The 20,236-nt window shown below is 43.8% G+C and overlaps 1 protein-coding gene across 4 annotated transcripts in view; it reads left to right on the forward strand.

Annotated features, from left to right (window-relative positions):
* The window catches only part of LOC101063165 (contactin-associated protein-like 4), a 40,608-nt gene extending 37,020 nt beyond the window's left edge, over window positions 1–3,588 (forward strand). For 3 of the 4 annotated variants that reach the window (XM_029831442.1, XM_029831443.1, XM_029831445.1), the window contains exon 24: window positions 61–3,587. In XM_029831442.1, the coding sequence (XP_029687302.1) occupies window positions 61–257 (197 nt within the window). In that variant the 3' untranslated portion in view covers window positions 258–3,587. Of the gene's footprint in view, window positions 1–60 lie in introns of all 4 variants that reach the window. The other variant, XM_029831444.1, reaches the window with a different exon arrangement.
* Window positions 3,589–20,236: the final 16,648 nt, after the last annotated feature.

A 20,236-nucleotide genomic window follows, 5' to 3' on the forward strand; every position in this document is an offset into this window, starting at 1 on the left:
TCCATCATATTGACGCCAGTGGTTCTGAGACGTGGAGGCTAACCGTGTGGTGTCCCGCAGGCGTCATCGCCGTGGCGATCTTTGTGATGGTGGCGGGCCTGGCGATAGCCGGCCGGTTCCTCTACCGGAGAAAAGAGACGTATCGGAACCAGGAAGTGAAGGCTGTCAAACAGGAAGACAGCCCGGATTTCCCGTTCAGCAGCCGGGCCACATCCCAGAACACCTCAGAGGAAAACACAAAGGAGTATTTTATCTAGCTAAAGGGCGGGGGTCACTTCCTGTCCCGCCCCTGGACACTCGGAGACTGACAGGAAGTAGAAACGTGCACAAACGGGTGGCGTCGTTTCCTAAATGTAAATATTGAACCTATTAATGTGGCGGTTTCGTCCATCTTCTGATCTGTACTTCATGTCAACACGCCTCCTCGCCTTTTGGAAGTGTTCTTTCCGTGCGCGGAGGACGTTTGTCCGAGGATAAAAAGGGCCGTTTGCTTTGGGAAGAGGGAACGTTTGACGGGAGGACTCCTGTTGCTGCTCCTCAGAGGGGTAATGAAGCGCTCATTAAAGGATAGTCCGCCGCTCCGTCAACACGGCACTTTCAGGGAATAGTGAGGAGTTTTTTTGGATGGGATGATGAAATAAAGAATTCCCGTGATCGGGTTTGGTCCAGCTCCCCTCAGAAAAGTGCCCCCCCCCCCCGCAGTGTTCTGCAGCTCCCAGGATTTTTCAGCTTCCTCTCACCCTTTTTTTCCTTCCTTTCGCTGAAACATGAAAGGCTGCAAACAGACTTTGTCCCCGAGCGATTTCCCTCCTGTTCTCAGCGAGTTTTCCATTAAAAGCCTCGCGTCTGTCCATTGTAAAAGTTTCCTCCTCCGCGCCGCCAGCGGCCCGCTGGGAGCTGCTTTAGCTCTCTGAAAGTCTCCCAACAACAAAGCTTCTCCTGCTGATGGCTGTCTCTCACCTCCACGCTAACGCGCCTCTTCTGAAATGCTTCTGATCCAGTCTGGCGGGTCCTTCCTGACCCCACAATCGGGACGAAGCCACCGAGCCGAACACGCCCGGATGTTGGAAAATGTAGCCGATTCCGACGTGTGAAGAGCGTCGCCGGCGGAGCGAGGAAGAGGAGCGGAGGAGGGAGCGACGGCAGCTGTTTATCACTCTGAAAACCCTCAAGCACAGATGGGAATTTAATGACCAAAGTTCCCGAAACTTCAAAGCGCATCATTCTTTCTTGTTTGTGTTTTCTCGTCGGCGATAAAGTAGCTTGACTAAAATCAGCACAGACAACTCCAACTGTAGCCGGTCTAATGGCGCGAGCATGTGGACGGCGAGCTAGCATACGCGATCTGCGCTTGCGCTACGACTTACGCCGACTCCACCCATAATCCGACTAAACTGCTTTGTTGGCAGAAATTCGGTTGCATAACTAATTCAGGCCAAACATTCGATTGGTTGCCCACGGAAACGCCGAGTCACTTTGATTGTCCCGTTCTTTGATCTTGACAGCGACGAAGCAGCGAGATGTTGCCAGTTGGTCGGTGAAGCTAAGAAGCAACAATTCTCCACATCAAATTAGCGCTTCCATGGGGGGAAATTGGAAGCAGTTGCACAGCTGATGCATAAAGCTTTGATGTTTTTTGATGGAATCCAGGCGCCGGATCAATACAAACATTAGCATTGCCGGGTAACAAAAACACATCAGGGTCGCGCACCAGTTTGTCCGGATGCTTCTCGCTTCGGAGCTTTTTTCTTCTTCTTTGTCAGATTCATTTGACCCCCCCCCTCCCGGAAGCACAACCACGACAGGACGATTTACACACATCAGTACGTGTTTTTGCTGCTTCAGACCGAAGCGCAGGAGGACGTGCAGCTGTCAGCACAGGCGTTTCAGTGGAAAAAGGCCCGAGGAGCTAGCATCCACTTAGCAAAAGCTGGTTTAAATCTTCCAGTTGTCGCCTGTGATCAGAGGCGCGCTGATGACTGACGTGTCGGATCACCTTTGATGTACAGGACCAACACGTTTGATCTTCCTGGGGAGCCGAGTTTGTGTGAGCGCCTCCTCCCGAAGCGTAATGAATTTCCTCACACGAATCTTCCCAGTAACGAAGCTTGTTAGACTCAAACTCAAGCCGTTCCTCCATGTTTCCACCAAACAGACGGCGAAATGAAGTGTTGAATATTGATAAACACAATCACCCGCTGCTGCGTCACCCGTCAGATTGAAACCTCCACTCAGGTCAGAGGTCATCACGCTAACACGTGCAGCATTAACGGCCGAAGCCAACGCGGACACGTTAACGGAAAGAAAAGCTATTGGAAATGTGGGCCGTATCGGCAGGATCATCATTTAGCGTTAGCTACTGCTTCGTCGTTAGCGTGAATGTTTTCCAGGTTTCGTCGCGTTCCGGCTGCTTCGCTTTGATAAACGTAATGACTGAGCGGCGAGGTCAGTCCGATCCAGGCGCCACGTTAGCAGGAAACCGACGCCCGACCTGATAAAATGGTGAGCCGTAAAGCTTGGAGCAACCTGGTCATCCATCATCCTTTCCCTCCATCATTACGCTTGAATTAATCCTGCTTTCCCCCACATTTATAGAGAAGAGTGTAATTTAATCTTAAAACTAGCTGAAATATTCTGATCCTCGAGTCCTGGTCATGTGGCTGGAATAACAACTGGACTGAACTCCTACTGGAAACACTGGTCCCAGTCTCCTCCTCAGAGACAGGAAGTCCAGAGGTCAGAGGTCATCACAGAGAGAACACCCTCAGCACGGGAAGACATTCAAACTTGGGATTTGCACCAGCAACCTTTGAGGCAACTGGCAACTCAACAGTCCCTGTTCAAAAAAAAGGAACATTGGTATATTATAGCTGCTGAACCGCCGTTAGCTCGATGTCAGGGGAGACGTTTTCTGAGCGTTTCCTCGCACCGTGCACCCCCCCCCAGCAGGCGGCGAGTAATTATCTCGCCCACCCACGGTTTGTAATCCGAGTGGTGTTGGAGATGTGAGTCACTGCCGAGTTTGAGTTCAAACACATGAGTAATGAGCGTGTACTCTGCAATTGTCAGCCCACCCGCCGCCCCTAGGAGAGTCCGACCCCCCCCCCCCCAGATCTGATGGATGTTGTTCCGCGTTAATTGCGAGGAGAGACGAGTGAAACAAGCAAACGGCTCATTACGGACAATTAACGCCCCGTTTTAGCGCTTTCAGAGGCTAATCTAAAAGCCGTCTTGTTATCTTTGTTCCTCCGTCATAGTTACAAATGTTAATTACAACTGTATTAATGTGTACGTGCCAGCTGTGATGTACAGGTGATTCAATCATCAGGTCGCGTTTCAATAAAAGCCTCAACTTCCTGTTTTTAGTCCTGTGATGTGGTTGTGGGCGAATATATCTGTTGAAGGCCGCTATTTTTAACAGTCTTACTCTCACTGATGCCTTTTTTGCATTTTCCCATCAGGAATGAGATTAGCGAGAGGACGTAATTTCCTATCTCATCTTACTCTGTCCATCATCATCAGTGTGTTAGCCCGAGGTTAGCTAACATGCGAATGGCTAAACCCTCAAACATCGCTGTCTTTTCCATGTTTAACAAGGCTTTCACAACCTTCAGGTGACCTTCAGAGCAACACGCAACACAAACGATGTTTAATGTCACGATGGAATTACAAGTCCTGCCGACAACGTGTGCTTTGATAGCCTTTATTATTTTGCTCTTCTTTATTGCATCTTGGTCTTTCTTGTGCTGTGATGTTCTCGAGAGTGCTTTGATCCTCTTTGTGATGCCTCATCTTTTTTGTGCTGTGTTCCATTGGACTCGATCATTCCCATAAGTAGCTCAGTTCGGATGCCCCATCGATGGGGGCTTCTTCCAGCGGGAGCCCCTCATCTGCTGTGTGATGCACCTCCCACCTCACACATCCGACACCTACAGAAGCCTCCCGCTCGTTATCGCTAATGCTAAAGCTACCTTCTGCGCCGCCAGAGTCCTTCTATCTTAAGGTGACACCTCAGATTGAAACCTGTCGATTTAATGGCCACATTCTCTTATTTAGCTCTTTAACTTCATTCTCTCTCATTTTGAAACGATTCTGTCAACTTGAAACGTTGTTTCCTGCTTTAGCTGCCCGGCGCCTCCTGGCGGCGGGAACCTGTAATAGCATCCTGACGTTACCGAACCTACGATCCCAGATCCGGAGGGTAAACACACGTTTATTTATTGATGTCGTCTGAGCAGGTCGTAAATGTCACACGCAGGCGGGTAAATGTGAGGAATCACCTGTGGATGCTTCCCTGTTTCCAGCAAACAGAAATGCTTTCAGGAAGTCGATGAATAATGTATTTTCTGAGCGGATCTCTTTAACCAAATCAAATGTTTGTTCCTTTGTTCACGCGTGTAGCAGCGGAGCGTAGATGGAGCTGGCGCCCTCATTTCCCCAGCAGGTGGAATTTGACTTTCTCGCTATCCGTCTCTTTCATTTTAGCTTTGATAAAGTGGGAATTTTCCGACCGGGCGAGGCCGCGGCGCTGATTAAAGCCGCAAATGAAACCGACTCGGCACATAAAGGAAAGCCTAAATCAAAGCTCGGCGGCGAGATGCATCCAGTCCCGTAAACCGTTAGAATTCCGGAGGTCGAACACACAGGGCGGGAAGCGCTCGATTGAATGTTCTGTCTGGAATGTAAATGGAAACGTTTGCAGCATATACGGCCATCCCAGGTGCAACACCAAGAGCATCTAGGCTCCGCCCACTCAGGCTTCCAGCGACACAGGTTTATCACAGGTCAGGTATATTAGCAGACGCACGGTTAGAGGCCTCGGAGGTGGAGGCGGTTCTGGAATCAGGCGAGAACTGGTCCTTGTGTTCGATACTGCTGACGTCCTTGGTCCAGATCTTCTTGAGTCAAGTAACCACGGTAACAGGCGACATCAGTCCAATGTTTTCTGACCTGGCGGAGGTGTACGACTTTTGTGTGTCAGGTGAGTAACGCTAATGTTGACGCTGATCTTAGCAGAGCAACGTTTGTGCCACCTGAAGTCAGGTTCTTCTCCTTCGCTGTGACACACCTGTGTCGACGTGATGCAGAGACAAAGGTCTTTGTGATTCGGTATCTGCGTGTCGACGCTAATCCAGCAATCTTCCCATCGTCTCCATGGAGACGGTGCTGGTATTCTAGTCCCGCCCACTTTTAATTGCTGGCTGAATAATTCATGCGTTGGGTTCAGCTTGACTTTCCCAGCCGTGTCGCCCCTGCGCCGCTCCTCGGGATGCTAAAGAGCCAAAAACAGGTGTGACACGAAGACAATGTCTCCACATGTTTGATGGCAACCACGAGAGCAACCAGAGGGGATAAGCCCCGCCTCCACCGTTACTTAAGGTGCGACTGCCTCAAAGTGAGGTTAATCACAGATCATCTGGTCGCCAGTCTGGGCTTTAAGCGCCCTCAGCTTGGGTTTGTGCTTCATTCCGCTGGATGATTGTTTGTTCTATTTATGGTCCCACACGACTCTGCTGGGATTTTCCCGTTCCAGGCGAGCGAACCGGCGGCCGATGACTTCCTGTCGTTTACTGTTCTTGTTTTGTTATATCTTATATCCCTTTTAAAGTCAGATTATCGTTGCCGACGGCGAGTTTAGCAAAATTCTGTTTTGTTAATAACATCAATTACCCTCTGGGTTAATTTAGCAGCTAAATCCGCCCCTTTTTTCCGGCCTCTCAACCACCCAGAAGTCTTCCTGCTGCTGCAGCTCAGCAGAATCCGCCACATTTGTGACATCGTGAGTTCCAGACCCAGTTTAATGCTGCAGGTGGTCGCAGCTACAGGCTCACAGAGCAAACCACCCACCTCTGTCTGTTAGCAGAGCCAACCCTGTGCCAGGGCCCCAGAGGCTCCTGGGTAATTGTGTTACATGGGGGACATGATAAATCAGTCAAATATGCAATTTACCGGACTGATATCATCTGAAACTCCTTTATTCAGAAGTATAGTTAGCATAATTAGCCTTGTTATTGCCGATGTCACTTATTTCAGGGGTGTTTAAAACACCTTTGAACCATTATTTTAATACCACTGGCAAATCATCAAATCATTCTTAATTTTTTAAATATATTTCTGGACTTTTTCAGGGGTTTTTCTCCATTTACATACGCTGCTCCATCTCTGGATGCTAACTGTGATTAGCGATTCAGATTCCTGTAGAAATGAGCCAGGAGGAAGATAAGAAGCTCATTATTTATGTGTGGGAGGGTTTGACCTTCAGATCATGAGCGTGTTTATTTTTAATCGCCTTTTATTTACATGTTAAAACGCAGCCGGAGTGAATTTTAACCGCTGGTTGTGGAGCTCGGAGAGGTCGTTTAGTCGACCTTCAAATGCGAAAACTCCACCGTGTCTCCTCTTTTGGCTCCATTTTTCAAGCTGCAGCCGGCTGATAGGCTTTTAATGAGGAAGACCGGTGCTTCTCTCAACCCCTCCTGCCCTCCTTCATCACTCCTGTCGGCTCTTCTTCGTCCACGCGTCTTCCTGCTCTCGTCACCAGAAACTTTTCCTTCATCAGCATCTTCATCGTTCTTCTATTCCTGCAGCCGCAAATCCGCAAATGGGAGCGCACACTGGCAGGATCAGCAGCTCCACCAGCTGCTCAGCTCCGCTTGTACGGAGCAACAACACTCGACTCGCTCACGTCCGTTCTGTCCTTGGTTCTCGCAGTGTTCCGGAGCACGAAAAGGTGACGAGATGACGAGGAGGCGATGGCGTATGAGAGGCAGGGAAAACCAGCCATGCCCCTCTCAGCAGGAGGTTGGTCGTGTGAAAAACAGGTTGGTTGACCTGTATCAGAAAATATTGCATCAACGGGCTAATTTCAGCGTGAAAACAGTAATATTGTTGCGACAAAACAGTTACCTACACTGCCCTACCTTACCTTACACTACACTACCTTACCCCACACTGCCCTGCCCTGCCCTACCCTACACTACTCTACCCCACACTGCCCTGCCCTACCTTACCCTACACTACAATGCCCCGCCCTGCCCTGCCCTGCCCCTACCCTACACTACCCTACCCTACCCTACTCTACCCCACCATACACTACCCTACAGGCAAAGCCTTGGTCAAATGGAAGAATGAAGAAGGCAGGGTCAAAACCAGGAAATCAGAATAACGCTGGGGATCCCAAACAATCTGACAGGGACCGAGTGCCAGGGAGGGGGTTTAAATAAATGAGATCTGAACAGGTGTGCTAGATTGGGCTGACGAGCAAAGGGAAGACACAGGTATGCAAGAGTGTTCTGATTAGCTTGGAGCAGACTGTGACTCTAGAGGAATTACAGAGAGTAAAAAGAGGAAAGTGCCTTTCATGGGGGAAATTAACGTTAATATATTAACTGATATGTTTAAAGAGGCTTTAATGTATGCTATGGTGAATTGGCTTTGAAGTACTAAACATTTGGTGCTTTGATACAACAATATAATCATACATTTTAAATGTATGTTGGCTAAAATAAACAACTGAATATTTAATAGATTCACAAGCAGTCCAACAAATATGAGCTACACACCAAATGCAAATGAATTTGCCATGGACAATGTTCATCCACTTATTCGCTCCTTCCTTGAAGGAACAACCGTAGAACAGTGGGAGTCCTTTATTCAGGGTCGTCCTGACGATGCTACAACAATTTTAGTGGCAGAGTTGATTCTAGAAATCATTGCAGCTCTGTACAACTCCGTTGTATCAACTTTGGCGTCTCACACACCCACATCTGAGGAGAGTGTCCTGACCAAGCTGGAAGAAAATCTTTCTCAGACAATAACAGGAGCTTTGGGAATTCAAGATGAAGTCGACACTGATGAAATTATGACCTTGACGGACATCATTCAAAAGGAGGTGAAAGCTAACCTGAACCATTCACATTCCAGCAGTGAAAAAGTAACCAGCCAGCGAATCACCCCGACCTCCAGAATCAATGCCATGATTGTCCAGTTTGTGGAGATTTTCAAAAAGTTTTCAGCTGAGATCAAGACTTCTATTGGCCCTCGTCCACATAAAATTAGTGAATGCACACTAAGTTCAAGAGATCTTTTACTGGACGAGGACATAAAATCACCCATTGCAGAGGGGATCAGGAAGGAAATCAATTATGAGTTTAGGGATATCTTCAGTCCTCTGATGGTAGATCTTCCAGAAGATGAATGTAAGGACTTGCATCGTGAAATATCGGAGGAAATTAAAATAGTAGCTGAAGAAATACGCACCTTCTCTGAGACAAGATCAGAAACATTAGCTGTCAAACCTGTTGTGAAAAAAATCAAGTCGTTTTTCGCAAAGAGTTTTGCCAAAGTTTGCCTAATGCGCATATTTGCTAAGCTGAAGAAGAAACATTCCAAGCAGGCCGAAGCCAAGAGTGACTCAGTAGAGACAATACTGGAGAAACTTTCATCCCAGTTTCTGGATCAGGAAGATCACAATACTGAATGTGAGGATGCCTTAGTCCAGGTGTTCACAGACTTGTGTGGGAACAAAGTCTTGGATTTCAACCAAGAACTGAGTAATGAAATTTACCATCACTCAGTACCAGAAGGTCCTTCTCCCACAGTTGAGAGGGAAGATCAGAGTGAAGTCCATGCAGACATTAGGAGCAAAGCATGGGTCTTTATCGGTTTAATGAAGTGGTACCTGAAGACTCAGGTAAACTGGGTCATTGACAGGGTGACGGTGCCTTATGTGAACCGCTCTGGGATGAACAAGTTGCCAGCACCAGTCAGAAGTGATGAAAACATAGCTCGCCAAGAGGCACTGCGAGCTAAAAACAGATTGTATGTGAAGTTTGTCATCGAGAAGGTAGTTTTCACGGTGTGCTCGGATGCAAAGATGCTGCCAATGACAGCCTATGATCTAATCAACAACCTGGTAGAAATAGTGTGGGAAAGAGTCAAAGAAGAGCAGTTTTACACAGACTCTGAAGTCTTTGAGAATCTGGAGAAGAACATTAAGAAGCTGCTCTACAAAGTGTTGGGCTCTCCAGACAATGTTATGTTTTCAATCATCTGTGAAGAGCCAGTAGTTGTTGATCAAATCATGTTGATCATTAACAAACAGTTGTTAATGCCAAGAAAAAAGAAAAGTGTGATCACCAGGTTCTTCTCCTCACTGGGCAAATCCCTTTCCAAGGTTTTCAAATGCACTAACTACTGAGTGCACGAGGACCAACTAAAACTTAGCCTGAACACCAGGACATATGTATTTAGAATCTTTGGATTACGCGCTTCTTGTGAGGAACTTGCCAGCACCACCGTGATGATTATATGGATGGTAAATCTGGTGATGGTAGGGTGTGTCACACTGAGGGGTAGACAATTTCATGGGCTGCAAGAGCGAGCAGGAAACTTCTGGTCTTTCTGAGGATGCGACAGATGTGTCCAAATGTACACTAGCGAGTACCATGAATACCGGGGTATAAGCTCACCTGAAAAAATTACAGTTACCTGGATAAGCTGCCAGAGGCTTTGTGTGAATTGTGAATATGTAAATTGCATACTGGATATCATTGTGTGTCGTTATACATCTTGTCAACCCATGTATGATGAACTTTTGAAGATAAATTAAAACAATACATTTATTGGACTCCCTGATTCTTTTGAAGATGAAAAGTTTCCACTTTAAACAAATTTCCCCCCCAAAAAGGCTTTTTTTCTTGAAAGGTTTTGAAGATGCTGTTGCTGTGTCATTCTGACACCTTGGCCAGAACCATTCAGATTGAGATCCATTGTGCCTTAGCACCGCAGTCCTGACGTTTACTTTCCTACAATATATTAAAAAAACTAAAATAAAAAATAAATCCTTCCCAGAAAAGCTCTCTACTACACCGACATACAAAAACATGGAGGTATACCGGCCTATCCTCTCCTCCCCCCACTTCCCACCTCCTTAAGGCAAATGGAAACGGGCAGAGAGCAGGCACAGTCTTGGTCAAATGGAAGAATGAGTAGTTTACCAGGACAGGCAGGGTCAAAACCAAGAAATCGGCCCGAAAAATAACGCTAGAGAATCGGGCACGGGATCGCAAACAATCTACAAGCGCTGTGTCTGAAACCACCCCCTATACCCTCATAGTGCACTCAAGAGTGTGTACGCCATTTTGAAATTATGTCCGAATTATTCGTGAACATTTGCTCGACCCGATGCAGTGCACTCAATGTATCCCACAATGCACTGGAAAAAGTAGTGTACAACCGATGTACCCTAACTCAGAAATGTATCCCATCAGCCTTGACGGTATCACATGACCTTTTTTTTTTTTAAAGGTAATTTCCACTGTGCAGTTTGATATATGAAATTTTTGGGAAATAAGAACTCAATGTGTAGTTTACAATTGTTTTCTTTCAGTAGGGGTCCAATATTATCATCTTAAAATATTACAACATAAATGTGAAAAAAAAAAAAAAATCAACCTACACTGTTTCCCCCCCCCCTCCCTCACTTTAAATTGTTCTTCAAAATTGTCTGTTCCTCACCAGGCGACAGGATCTCAGTAAAAGAATATTTACAAAGATGAAAAGTAGCTCTGGATCCATTTCTTGATGAAAAATTGCTTTATTAAATGTTTTTACAACAGCGGAATATAACTTGAGAAAGTGCCATCACGTCTTGGCTTGAAAATGTCAAGGGACACTAATTATTTCACGTATTAAGTAATTGTTATTTTATCATTATGGACATTGATATTTTATTTTACTATCTAAAGTTAATTTTAGCGTAAAATATTGCATTTCTAAAAAACGGCCGCTGAATGTATTGGGGTGTGTTAAAAATAATTAAATGGACTTGGCCATTTTTACCTTCGACCGGGATCATAATTATTATGCGACACCATGACGTTATTTTACGTGTGCCATAGTGTCCGAAAGATCATTTTAAATTCAGTGCGCTACGTAGTTCACTCAATCCAAGTCCCCCATGTGGCGAGTAGTGAATAGGGAGGGGGTTTAGATAATTGAGATCTGAACAGGTGTGCTAGATTGGGCTGACGAGCAAAGGGAAGACACAGGTATGCAAGAGTGTTCTGATTAGCTTGGAGCAGACTGTAACTCTAGAGGAATGACAGAGAATGAAAGGAGGAAAGTGCCTTTCATGGGGGAAATTAACGTTAGTATATTAACTGATATGTTTAAAGAGGCTTTAATGTATGCTATGGTGAATTGGCTTTGAAGTACTAAACATTTGGTGCTTTGATACAACAATACAATCGTACATTTTAAATGTATGTTGGCTAAAATAAACAACTGAATATTTAATAGATTCACAAGCAGTCCAACAAATATGAGCTACACACCACATGCAAATGAATTTGCCATGGACAATGTTCATCCACTGATTCGCTCCTTCCTGGAAAGAACAACCGTAGAACAGTGGGAGTCCTTTATTCAGGGTCGTCCTGACGATGCTACAACAATTTTAGTGGCAGAGTTGATTCTAGAAATCATTGCAGCTCTGTACAACTCCGTTGTATCAACTTTGGCGTCTCACACACCCACATCTGAGGAGAGTGTCCTGACCAAGCTGGAAGAAAATCTTTCTCAGACAATAACAGGAGCTTTGGGAATTCAAGATGAAGTCGACACTGATGAAATTAAGAGCTTGACGGACATCATTCAAAAGGAGGTGAAAGCTAACCTGAACCATTCACATTCCAGCAGTGAAAAAGTAACCAGCCAGCGAATCACCCCGATCTCCAGAATCAATGCCATGATTGTCCAGTTTGTGGAGATTTTCAAAAAGTTTTCAGCTGAGATCAAGACTTCTATTGGCCCTCGTCCACATAAAATTAGTGAATGCACACTAAGTTCAAGAGATCTTTTACTGGACGAGGACATAAAATCACCCATCGCAGAGGGGATCAGGAAGGAAATCAATTATGAGTTTAGGGATATCTTCAGTCCTCTGATGGTAGATCTTCCAGAAGATGAATGTAAGGACTTGCATCGTGAAATATCGGAGGAAATTAAAATAGTAGCTGAAGAAATAAGCACCTTCTCTGAGACAAGATCAGAAACATTAGCTGTCAAACCTGTTGTGAAAAAAATCAAGTCGTTTTTCGCAAAGAGTTTTGCCAAAGTTTGCCTAATGCGCATATTTGCTAAGCTGAAGAAGAAACATTCCAAGCAGGCCGAAGCCAAGAGTGACTCAGTAGAGACAATACTGGAGAAACTTTCATCCCAGTTTCTGGATCAGGAAGATCACAATACTGAATGTGAGGATGCCTTAGTCCAGGTGTTCACAGACTTGTGTGGGAACAAAGTCTTGGATTTCAACCAAGAACTGAGTAATGAAATTTACCATCACTCAGTACCAGAAGGTCCTTCTCCCACAGTTGAGAGGGAAGATCAGAGTGAAGTCCATGCAGACATTAGGAGCAAAGCATGGGTCTTTATCGGTTTAATGAAGTGGTACCTGAAGACTCAGGTAAACTGGGTCATTGACAGGGTGACGGTGCCTTATGTGAACTGCTCTGGGATGAACAAGTTGCCAGCACCAGTCAGAAGTGATGAAAACATAGCTCGCCAAGAGGCACTGCGAGCTAAAAACAGATTGTATGTGAAGTTTGTCATCGAGAAGGTAGTTTTCACGGTGTGCTCGGATGCAAAGATGCTGCCAATGACAGCCTATGATCTAATCAACAACCTGGTAGAAATAGTGTGGGAAAGAGTCAAAGAAGAGCAGTTTTACACAGACTCTGAAGTCTTTGAGAATCTGGAGAAGAACATTAAGAAGCTGCTCTACAAAGTGTTGGGCTCTCCAGACAATGTTATGTTTTCAATCATCTGTGAAGAGCCAGTAGTTGTTGATCAAATCATGTTGATCATTAACAAACAGTTGTTAATGCCAAGAAAAAAGAAAAGTGTGATCACCAGGTTCTTCTCCTCACTGGGCAAATCCCTTTCCAAGGTTTTCAAATGCACTAACTACTGAGTGCACGAGGACCAACTAAAACTCAGCCTGAACACCAGGACATATGTATTTAGAATCTTTGGATTACGCGCTTCTTGTGAGGAACTTGCCAGCACCACCGTGATGATTATATGGATGGTAAATCTGGTGATGGTAGGGTGTGTCACACTGAGGGGTAGACAATTTCATGGGCTGCAAGAGCGAGCAGGAAACTTCTGGTCTTTCTGAGGATGCGACAGATGTGTCCAAATGTACACTAGCGAGTACCATGAATACCGGGGTATAAGCTCACCTGAAAAAATTACAGTTACCTGGATAAGCTGCCAGAGGCTTTGTGTGAATTGTGAATATGTAAATTGCATACTGGATATCATTGTGTGTCGTTATACATCTTGTCAACCCATGTATGATGAACTTTTGAAGATAAATTAAAACAATACATTTATTGGACTCCCTGATTCTTTTGAAGATGAAAAGTTTCCACTTTAAACAAATTTCCCCCCCAAAAAGGCTTTTTTTCTTGAAAGGTTTTGAAGATGCTGTTGCTGTGTCATTCTGACACCTTGGCCAGAACCATTCAGATTGAGATCCATTGTGCCTTAGCACCGCAGTCCTGACGTTTACTTTCCTACAATATATTAAAAAAAACTAAAATAAAAAATAAATCCTTCCCAGAAAAGCTCTCTACTACACCGACATACAAAAACATGGAGGTATACCGGCCTATCCTCTCCTCCCCCCACTTCCCACCTCCTTAAGGCAAATGGAAACGGGCAGAGAGCAGGCACAGTCTTGGTCAAATGGAAGAATGAGTAGTTTACCAGGACAGGCAGGGTCAAAACCAAGAAATTGGCCCGAAAAATAACGCTAGAGAATCGGGCACGGGATCGCAAACAATCTACAAGCGCTGTGTCTGAAACCACCCCCTATACCCTCATAGTGCACTCAAGAGTGTGTACGCCATTTTGAAATTATGTCCGAATTATTCGTGAACATTTGCTCGACCCGATGCAGTGCACTCAATGTATCCCACAATGCACTGGAAAAAGTAGTGTACAACCGATGTACCCTAACTCAGAAATGTATCCCATCAGCCTTGACGGTATCACATGACCTTTTTTTTTTTTAAAGGTAATTTCCACTGTGCAGTTTGATATATGAAATTTTTGGGAAATAAGAACTCAATGTGTAGTTTACAATTGTTTTCTTTCAGTAGGGGTCCAATATTATCATCTTAAAATATTACAACATAAATGTGAAAAAAAAAAAAAAAATCAACCTACACTGTTTCCCCCCCCCCTCCCTCACTTTAAATTGTTCTTCAAAATTGTCTGTTCCTCACCAGGCGACAGGATCTCAGTAAAAGAATATTTACAAAGATGAAAAGTAGCTCTGGATCCATTTCTTGATGAAAATTGCTTTATTAAATGTTTTTACAACAGCGGAATATAACTTGAGAATGTGCCATCACGTCTTGGCTTGAAAATGTCAAGGGACACTAATTATTTCACGTATTAAGTAATTGTTATTTTATCATTATGGACATTGATATTTTATTTTACTATCTAAAGTTAATTTTAGCGTAAAATATTGCATTTCTAAAAAACGGCCGCTGAATGTATTGGGGTGTGTTAAAAATAATTAAATGGACTTGGCCATTTTTACCTTCGACCGGGATCATAATTATTATGCGACACCATGACGTTATTTTACGTGTGCCATAGTGTCCGAAAGATCATTTTAAATTCAGTGCGCTACGTAGTTCACTCAATCCAAGTCCCCCATGTGGCGAGTAGTGAATAGGGAGGGGGTTTAGATAATTGAGATCTGAACAGGTGTGCTAGATTGGGCTGACGAGCAAAGGGAAGACACAGGTATGCAAGAGTGTTCTGATTAGCTTGGAGCAGACTGTAACTCTAGAGGAATGACAGAGAATGAAAGGAGGAAAGTGCCTTTCATGGGGGAAATTATCGTTAATATATTAACTGACATGTTTAAAGAGGCTTTAATGTATGCTATGGTGAATTGGCTTTGAAGTACTAAACATTTGGTGCTTTGATACAACAATACAATCGTACATTTTAAATGTATGTTGGCTAAAATAAACAACTGAATATTTAATAGATTCACAAGCAGTCCAACAAATATGAGCTACACACCACATGCAAATGAATTTGCCATGGACAATGTTCATCCACTGATTCGCTCCTTCCTGGAAAGAACAACCGTAGAACAGTGGGAGTCCTTTATTCAGGGTCGTCCTGACGATGCTACAACAATTTTAGTGGCAGAGTTGATTCTAGAAATCATTGCAGCTCTGTACAACTCCGTTGTATCAACTTTGGCGTCTCACACACCCACATCTGAGGAGAGTGTCCTGACCAAGCTGGAAGAAAATCTTTCTCAGACAATAACAGGAGCTTTGGGAATTCAAGATGAAGTAGACACTGATGGAATTAAGACCTTGACGGACATCATTCAAAAGGAGGTGAAAGCTAACCTGAACCATTCACATTCCAGCAGTGAAAAAGTAACCAGCCAGCGAATCACCCCGACCTCCAAAATCAATGCCATGATTGTAGAGTTTGTGGAGATTTTCAAAAAGTTTTCAGCTGAGATCAAGACTTCTATTGGCCCTCGTCCACATAAAATTAGTGAATGCACACTAAGTTCAAGAGATCTTTTACTGGACGAGGACATAAAATCACCCATCGCAGAGGGGATCAGGAAGGAAATCAATTATGAGTTTAGGGATATCTTCAGTCCTCTGATGGTAGATCTTCCAGAAGATGAATGTAAGGACTTGCATCGTGAAATATCGGAGGAAATTAAAATAGTAGCTGAAGAAATACGCACCTTCTCTGAGACAAGATCAGAAACATTAGCTGTCAAACCTGTTGTGAAAAAAATCAAGTCGTTTTTCGCAAAGAGTTTTGCCAAAGTTTGCCTAATGCGCATATTTGCTAAGCTGAAGAAGAAACATTCCAAGCAGGCCGAAGCCAAGAGTGACTCAGTAGAGACGATCCTGGAGAAACTTTCATCCCAATTTCTGGATCAGGAAGATCACAATACTGAATGTGAGGATGCCTTAGTCCAGGTGTTCACAGACTTGTGTGGGAACAAAGTCTTGGATTTCAACCAAGAACTGAGTAATGAAATTTACCATCACTCAGTACCAGAAGGTCCTTCTCCCACAGTTGAGAGGGAAGATCAGAGTGAAGTCCATGCAGACATTAGGAGCAAAGCATGGGTCTTTATCGGTTTAATGAAGTGGTACCTGAAGACTCAGGTAAACTGGGTCATTGACAGGGTGACGGTGCCTTATGTGAACCGCTCTGGGATGAACAAGTTGCCAGCACCAGTCAGAAGTGATGAAAACATAGCTCGCCAAGAGGCACTGCGAGCTAAAAACAGATTGTATGTGAAGTTTGTCATCGAGAAGGTAGTTTTCACGGTGTGCTCGGATGCAAAGATGCTGCCAATGACAGCCTATGATCTAATCAACAACCTGGTAGAAATAGTGTGGGAAAGAGTCAAAGAAGAGCAGTTTTACACAGACTCTGAAGTCTTTGAGAATCTGGAGAAGAACATTAAGAAGCTGCTCTACAAAGTGTTGGGCTCTCCAGACAATGTTATGTTTTCAATCATCTGTGAAGAGCCAGTAGTTGTTGATCAAATCATGTTGATCATTAACAAACAGTTGTTAATGCCAAGAAAAAAGAAAAGTGTGATCACCAGGTTCTTCTCCTCACTGGGCAAATCCCTTTCCAAGGTTTTCAAATGCACTAACTACTGAGTGCACGAGGACCAACTAAAACTCAGCCTGAACACCAGGACATATGTATTTAGAATCTTTGGATTACGCGCTTCTTGTGAGGAACTTGCCAGCACCACCGTGATGATTATATGGATGGTAAATCTGGTGATGGTAGGGTGTGTCACACTGAGGGGTAGACAATTTCATGGGCTGCAAGAGCGAGCAGGAAACTTCTGGTCTTTCTGAGGATGCGACAGATGTGTCCAAATGTACACTAGCGAGTACCATGAATACCGGGGTATAAGCTCACCTGAAAAAATTACAGTTACCTGGATAAGCTGCCAGAGGCTTTGTGTGAATTGTGAATATGTAAATTGCATACTGGATATCATTGTGTGTCGTTATACATCTTGTCAACCCATGTATGATGAACTTTTGAAGATAAATTAAAACAATACATTTATTGGACTCCCTGATTCTTTTGAAGATGAAAAGTTTCCACTTTAAACAAATTTCCCCCCCAAAAAGGCTTTTTTTCTTGAAAGGTTTTGAAGATGCTGTTGCTGTGTCATTCTGACACCTTGGCCAGAACCATTCAGATTGAGATCCATTGTGCCTTAGCACCGCAGTCCTGACATTTACTTTCCTACAATATATTAAAAAAAACTAAAATAAAAAATAAATCCTTCCCAGAAAAGCTCTCTACTACACCGACATACAAAAACATGGAGGTATACCGGCCTATCCTCTCCTCCCCCCACTTCCCACCTCCTTAAGGCAAATGGAAACGGGCAGAGAGCAGGCACAGTCTTGGTCAAATGGAAGAATGAGTAGTTTACCAGGACAGGCAGGGTCAAAACCAAGAAATTGGCCCGAAAAATAACGCTAGAGAATCGGGCACGGGATCGCAAACAATCTACAAGCGCTGTGTCTGAAACCACCCCCTATACCCTCATAGTGCACTCAAGAGTGTGTACGCCATTTTGAAATTATGTCCGAATTATTCGTGAACATTTGCTCGACCCGATGCAGTGCACTCAATGTATCCCACAATGCACTGGAAAAAGTAGTGTACAACCGATGTACCCTAACTCAGAAATGTATCCCATCAGCCTTGACGGTATCACATGACCTTTTTTTTTTTAAAGGTAATTTCCACTGTGCAGTTTGATATATGAAATTTTTGGGAAATAAGAACTCAATGTGTAGTTTACAATTGTTTTCTTTCAGTAGGGGTCCAATATTATCATCTTAAAATATTACAACATAAATGTGAAAAAAAAAAAAAAATCAACCTACACTGTTTCCCCCCCCCCTCCCTCACTTTAAATTGTTCTTCAAAATTGTCTGTTCCTCACCAGGCGACAGGATCTCAGTAAAAGAATATTTACAAAGATGAAAAGTAGCTCTGGATCCATTTCTTGATGAAAAATTGCTTTATTAAATGTTTTTACAACAGCGGAATATAACTTGAGAAAGTGCCATCACGTCTTGGCTTGAAAATGTCAAGGGACACTAATTATTTCACGTATTAAGTAATTGTTATTTTATCATTATGGACATTGATATTTTATTTTACTATCTAAAGTTAATCTTAGCGTAAAATATTGCATTTCTAAAAAACGGCCGCTGAATGTATTGGGGTGTGTTAAAAATAATTAAATGGACTTGGCCATTTTTACCTTCGACCGGGATCATAATTATTATGCGACACCATGACGTTATTTTACGTGTGCCATAGTGTCCGAAAGATCATTTTAAATTCAGTGCGCTACGTAGTTCACTCAATCCAAGTCCCCCATGTGGCGAGTAGTGAATAGGGAGGGGGTTTAGATAATTGAGATCTGAACAGGTGTGCTAGATTGGGCTGACGAGCAAAGGGAAGACACAGGTATGCAAGAGTGTTCTGATTAGCTTGGAGCAGACTGTAACTCTAGAGGAATGACAGAGAATGAAAGGAGGAAAGTGCCTTTCATGGGGGAAATTATCGTTAATATATTAACTGACATGTTTAAAGAGGCTTTAATGTATGCTATGGTGAATTGGCTTTGAAGTACTAAACATTTGGTGCTTTGATACAACAATACAATCGTACATTTTAAATGTATGTTGGCTAAAATAAACAACTGAATATTTAATAGATTCACAAGCAGTCCAACAAATATGAGCTACACACCAAATGCAAATGAATTTGCCATGGACAATGTTCATCCACTGATTCGCTCCTTCCTGGAAAGAACAACCGTAGAACAGTGGGAGTCCTTTATTCAGGGTCGTCCTGACGATGCTACAACAATTTTAGTGGCAGAGTTGATTCTAGAAATCATTGCAGCTCTGTACAACTCCGTTGTATCAACTTTGGCGTCTCACACACCCACATCTGAGGAGAGTGTCCTGACCAAGCTGGAAGAAAATCTTTCTCAGACAATAACAGGAGCTTTGGGAATTCAAGATGAAGTCGACACTGATGAAATTAAGACCTTGACGGACATCATTCAAAAGGAGGTGAAAGCTAACCTGAACCATTCACATTCCAGCAGTGAAAAAGTAACCAGCCAGCGAATCACCCCGATCTCCAGAATCAATGCCATGATTGTCCAGTTTGTGGAGATTTTCAAAAAGTTTTCAGCTGAGATCAAGACTTCTATTGGCCCTCGTCCACATAAAATTAGTGAATGCACACTAAGTTCAAGAGATCTTTTACTGGACGAGGACATAAAATCACCCATCGCAGAGGGGATCAGGAAGGAAATCAATTATGAGTTTAGGGATATCTTCAGTCCTCTGATGGTAGATCTTCCAGAAGATGAATGTAAGGACTTGCATCGTGAAATATCGGAGGAAATTAAAATAGTAGCTGAAGAAATAAGCACCTTCTCTGAGACAAGATCAGAAACATTAGCTGTCAAACCTGTTGTGAAAAAAATCAAGTCGTTTTTCGCAAAGAGTTTTGCCAAAGTTTGCCTAATGCGCATATTTGCTAAGCTGAAGAAGAAACATTCCAAGCAGGCCGAAGCCAAGAGTGACTCAGTAGAGACAATACTGGAGAAACTTTCATCCCAGTTTCTGGATCAGGAAGATCACAATACTGAATGTGAGGATGCCTTAGTCCAGGTGTTCACAGACTTGTGTGGGAACAAAGTCTTGGATTTCAACCAAGAACTGAGTAATGAAATTTACCATCACTCAGTACCAGAAGGTCCTTCTCCCACAGTTGAGAGGGAAGATCAGAGTGAAGTCCATGCAGACATTAGGAGCAAAGCATGGGTCTTTATCGGTTTAATGAAGTGGTACCTGAAGACTCAGGTAAACTGGGTCATTGACAGGGTGACGGTGCCTTATGTGAACCGCTCTGGGATGAACAAGTTGCCAGCACCAGTCAGAAGTGATGAAAACATAGCTCGCCAAGAGGCACTGCGAGCTAAAAACAGATTGTATGTGAAGTTTGTCATCGAGAAGGTAGTTTTCACGGTGTGCTCGGATGCAAAGATGCTGCCAATGACAGCCTATGATCTAATCAACAACCT

Source organism: Takifugu rubripes, chromosome 22 (assembly GCF_901000725.2).
Source record: "Takifugu rubripes chromosome 22, fTakRub1.2, whole genome shotgun sequence".
NCBI lineage: Eukaryota > Metazoa > Chordata > Actinopteri > Tetraodontiformes > Tetraodontidae > Takifugu > Takifugu rubripes.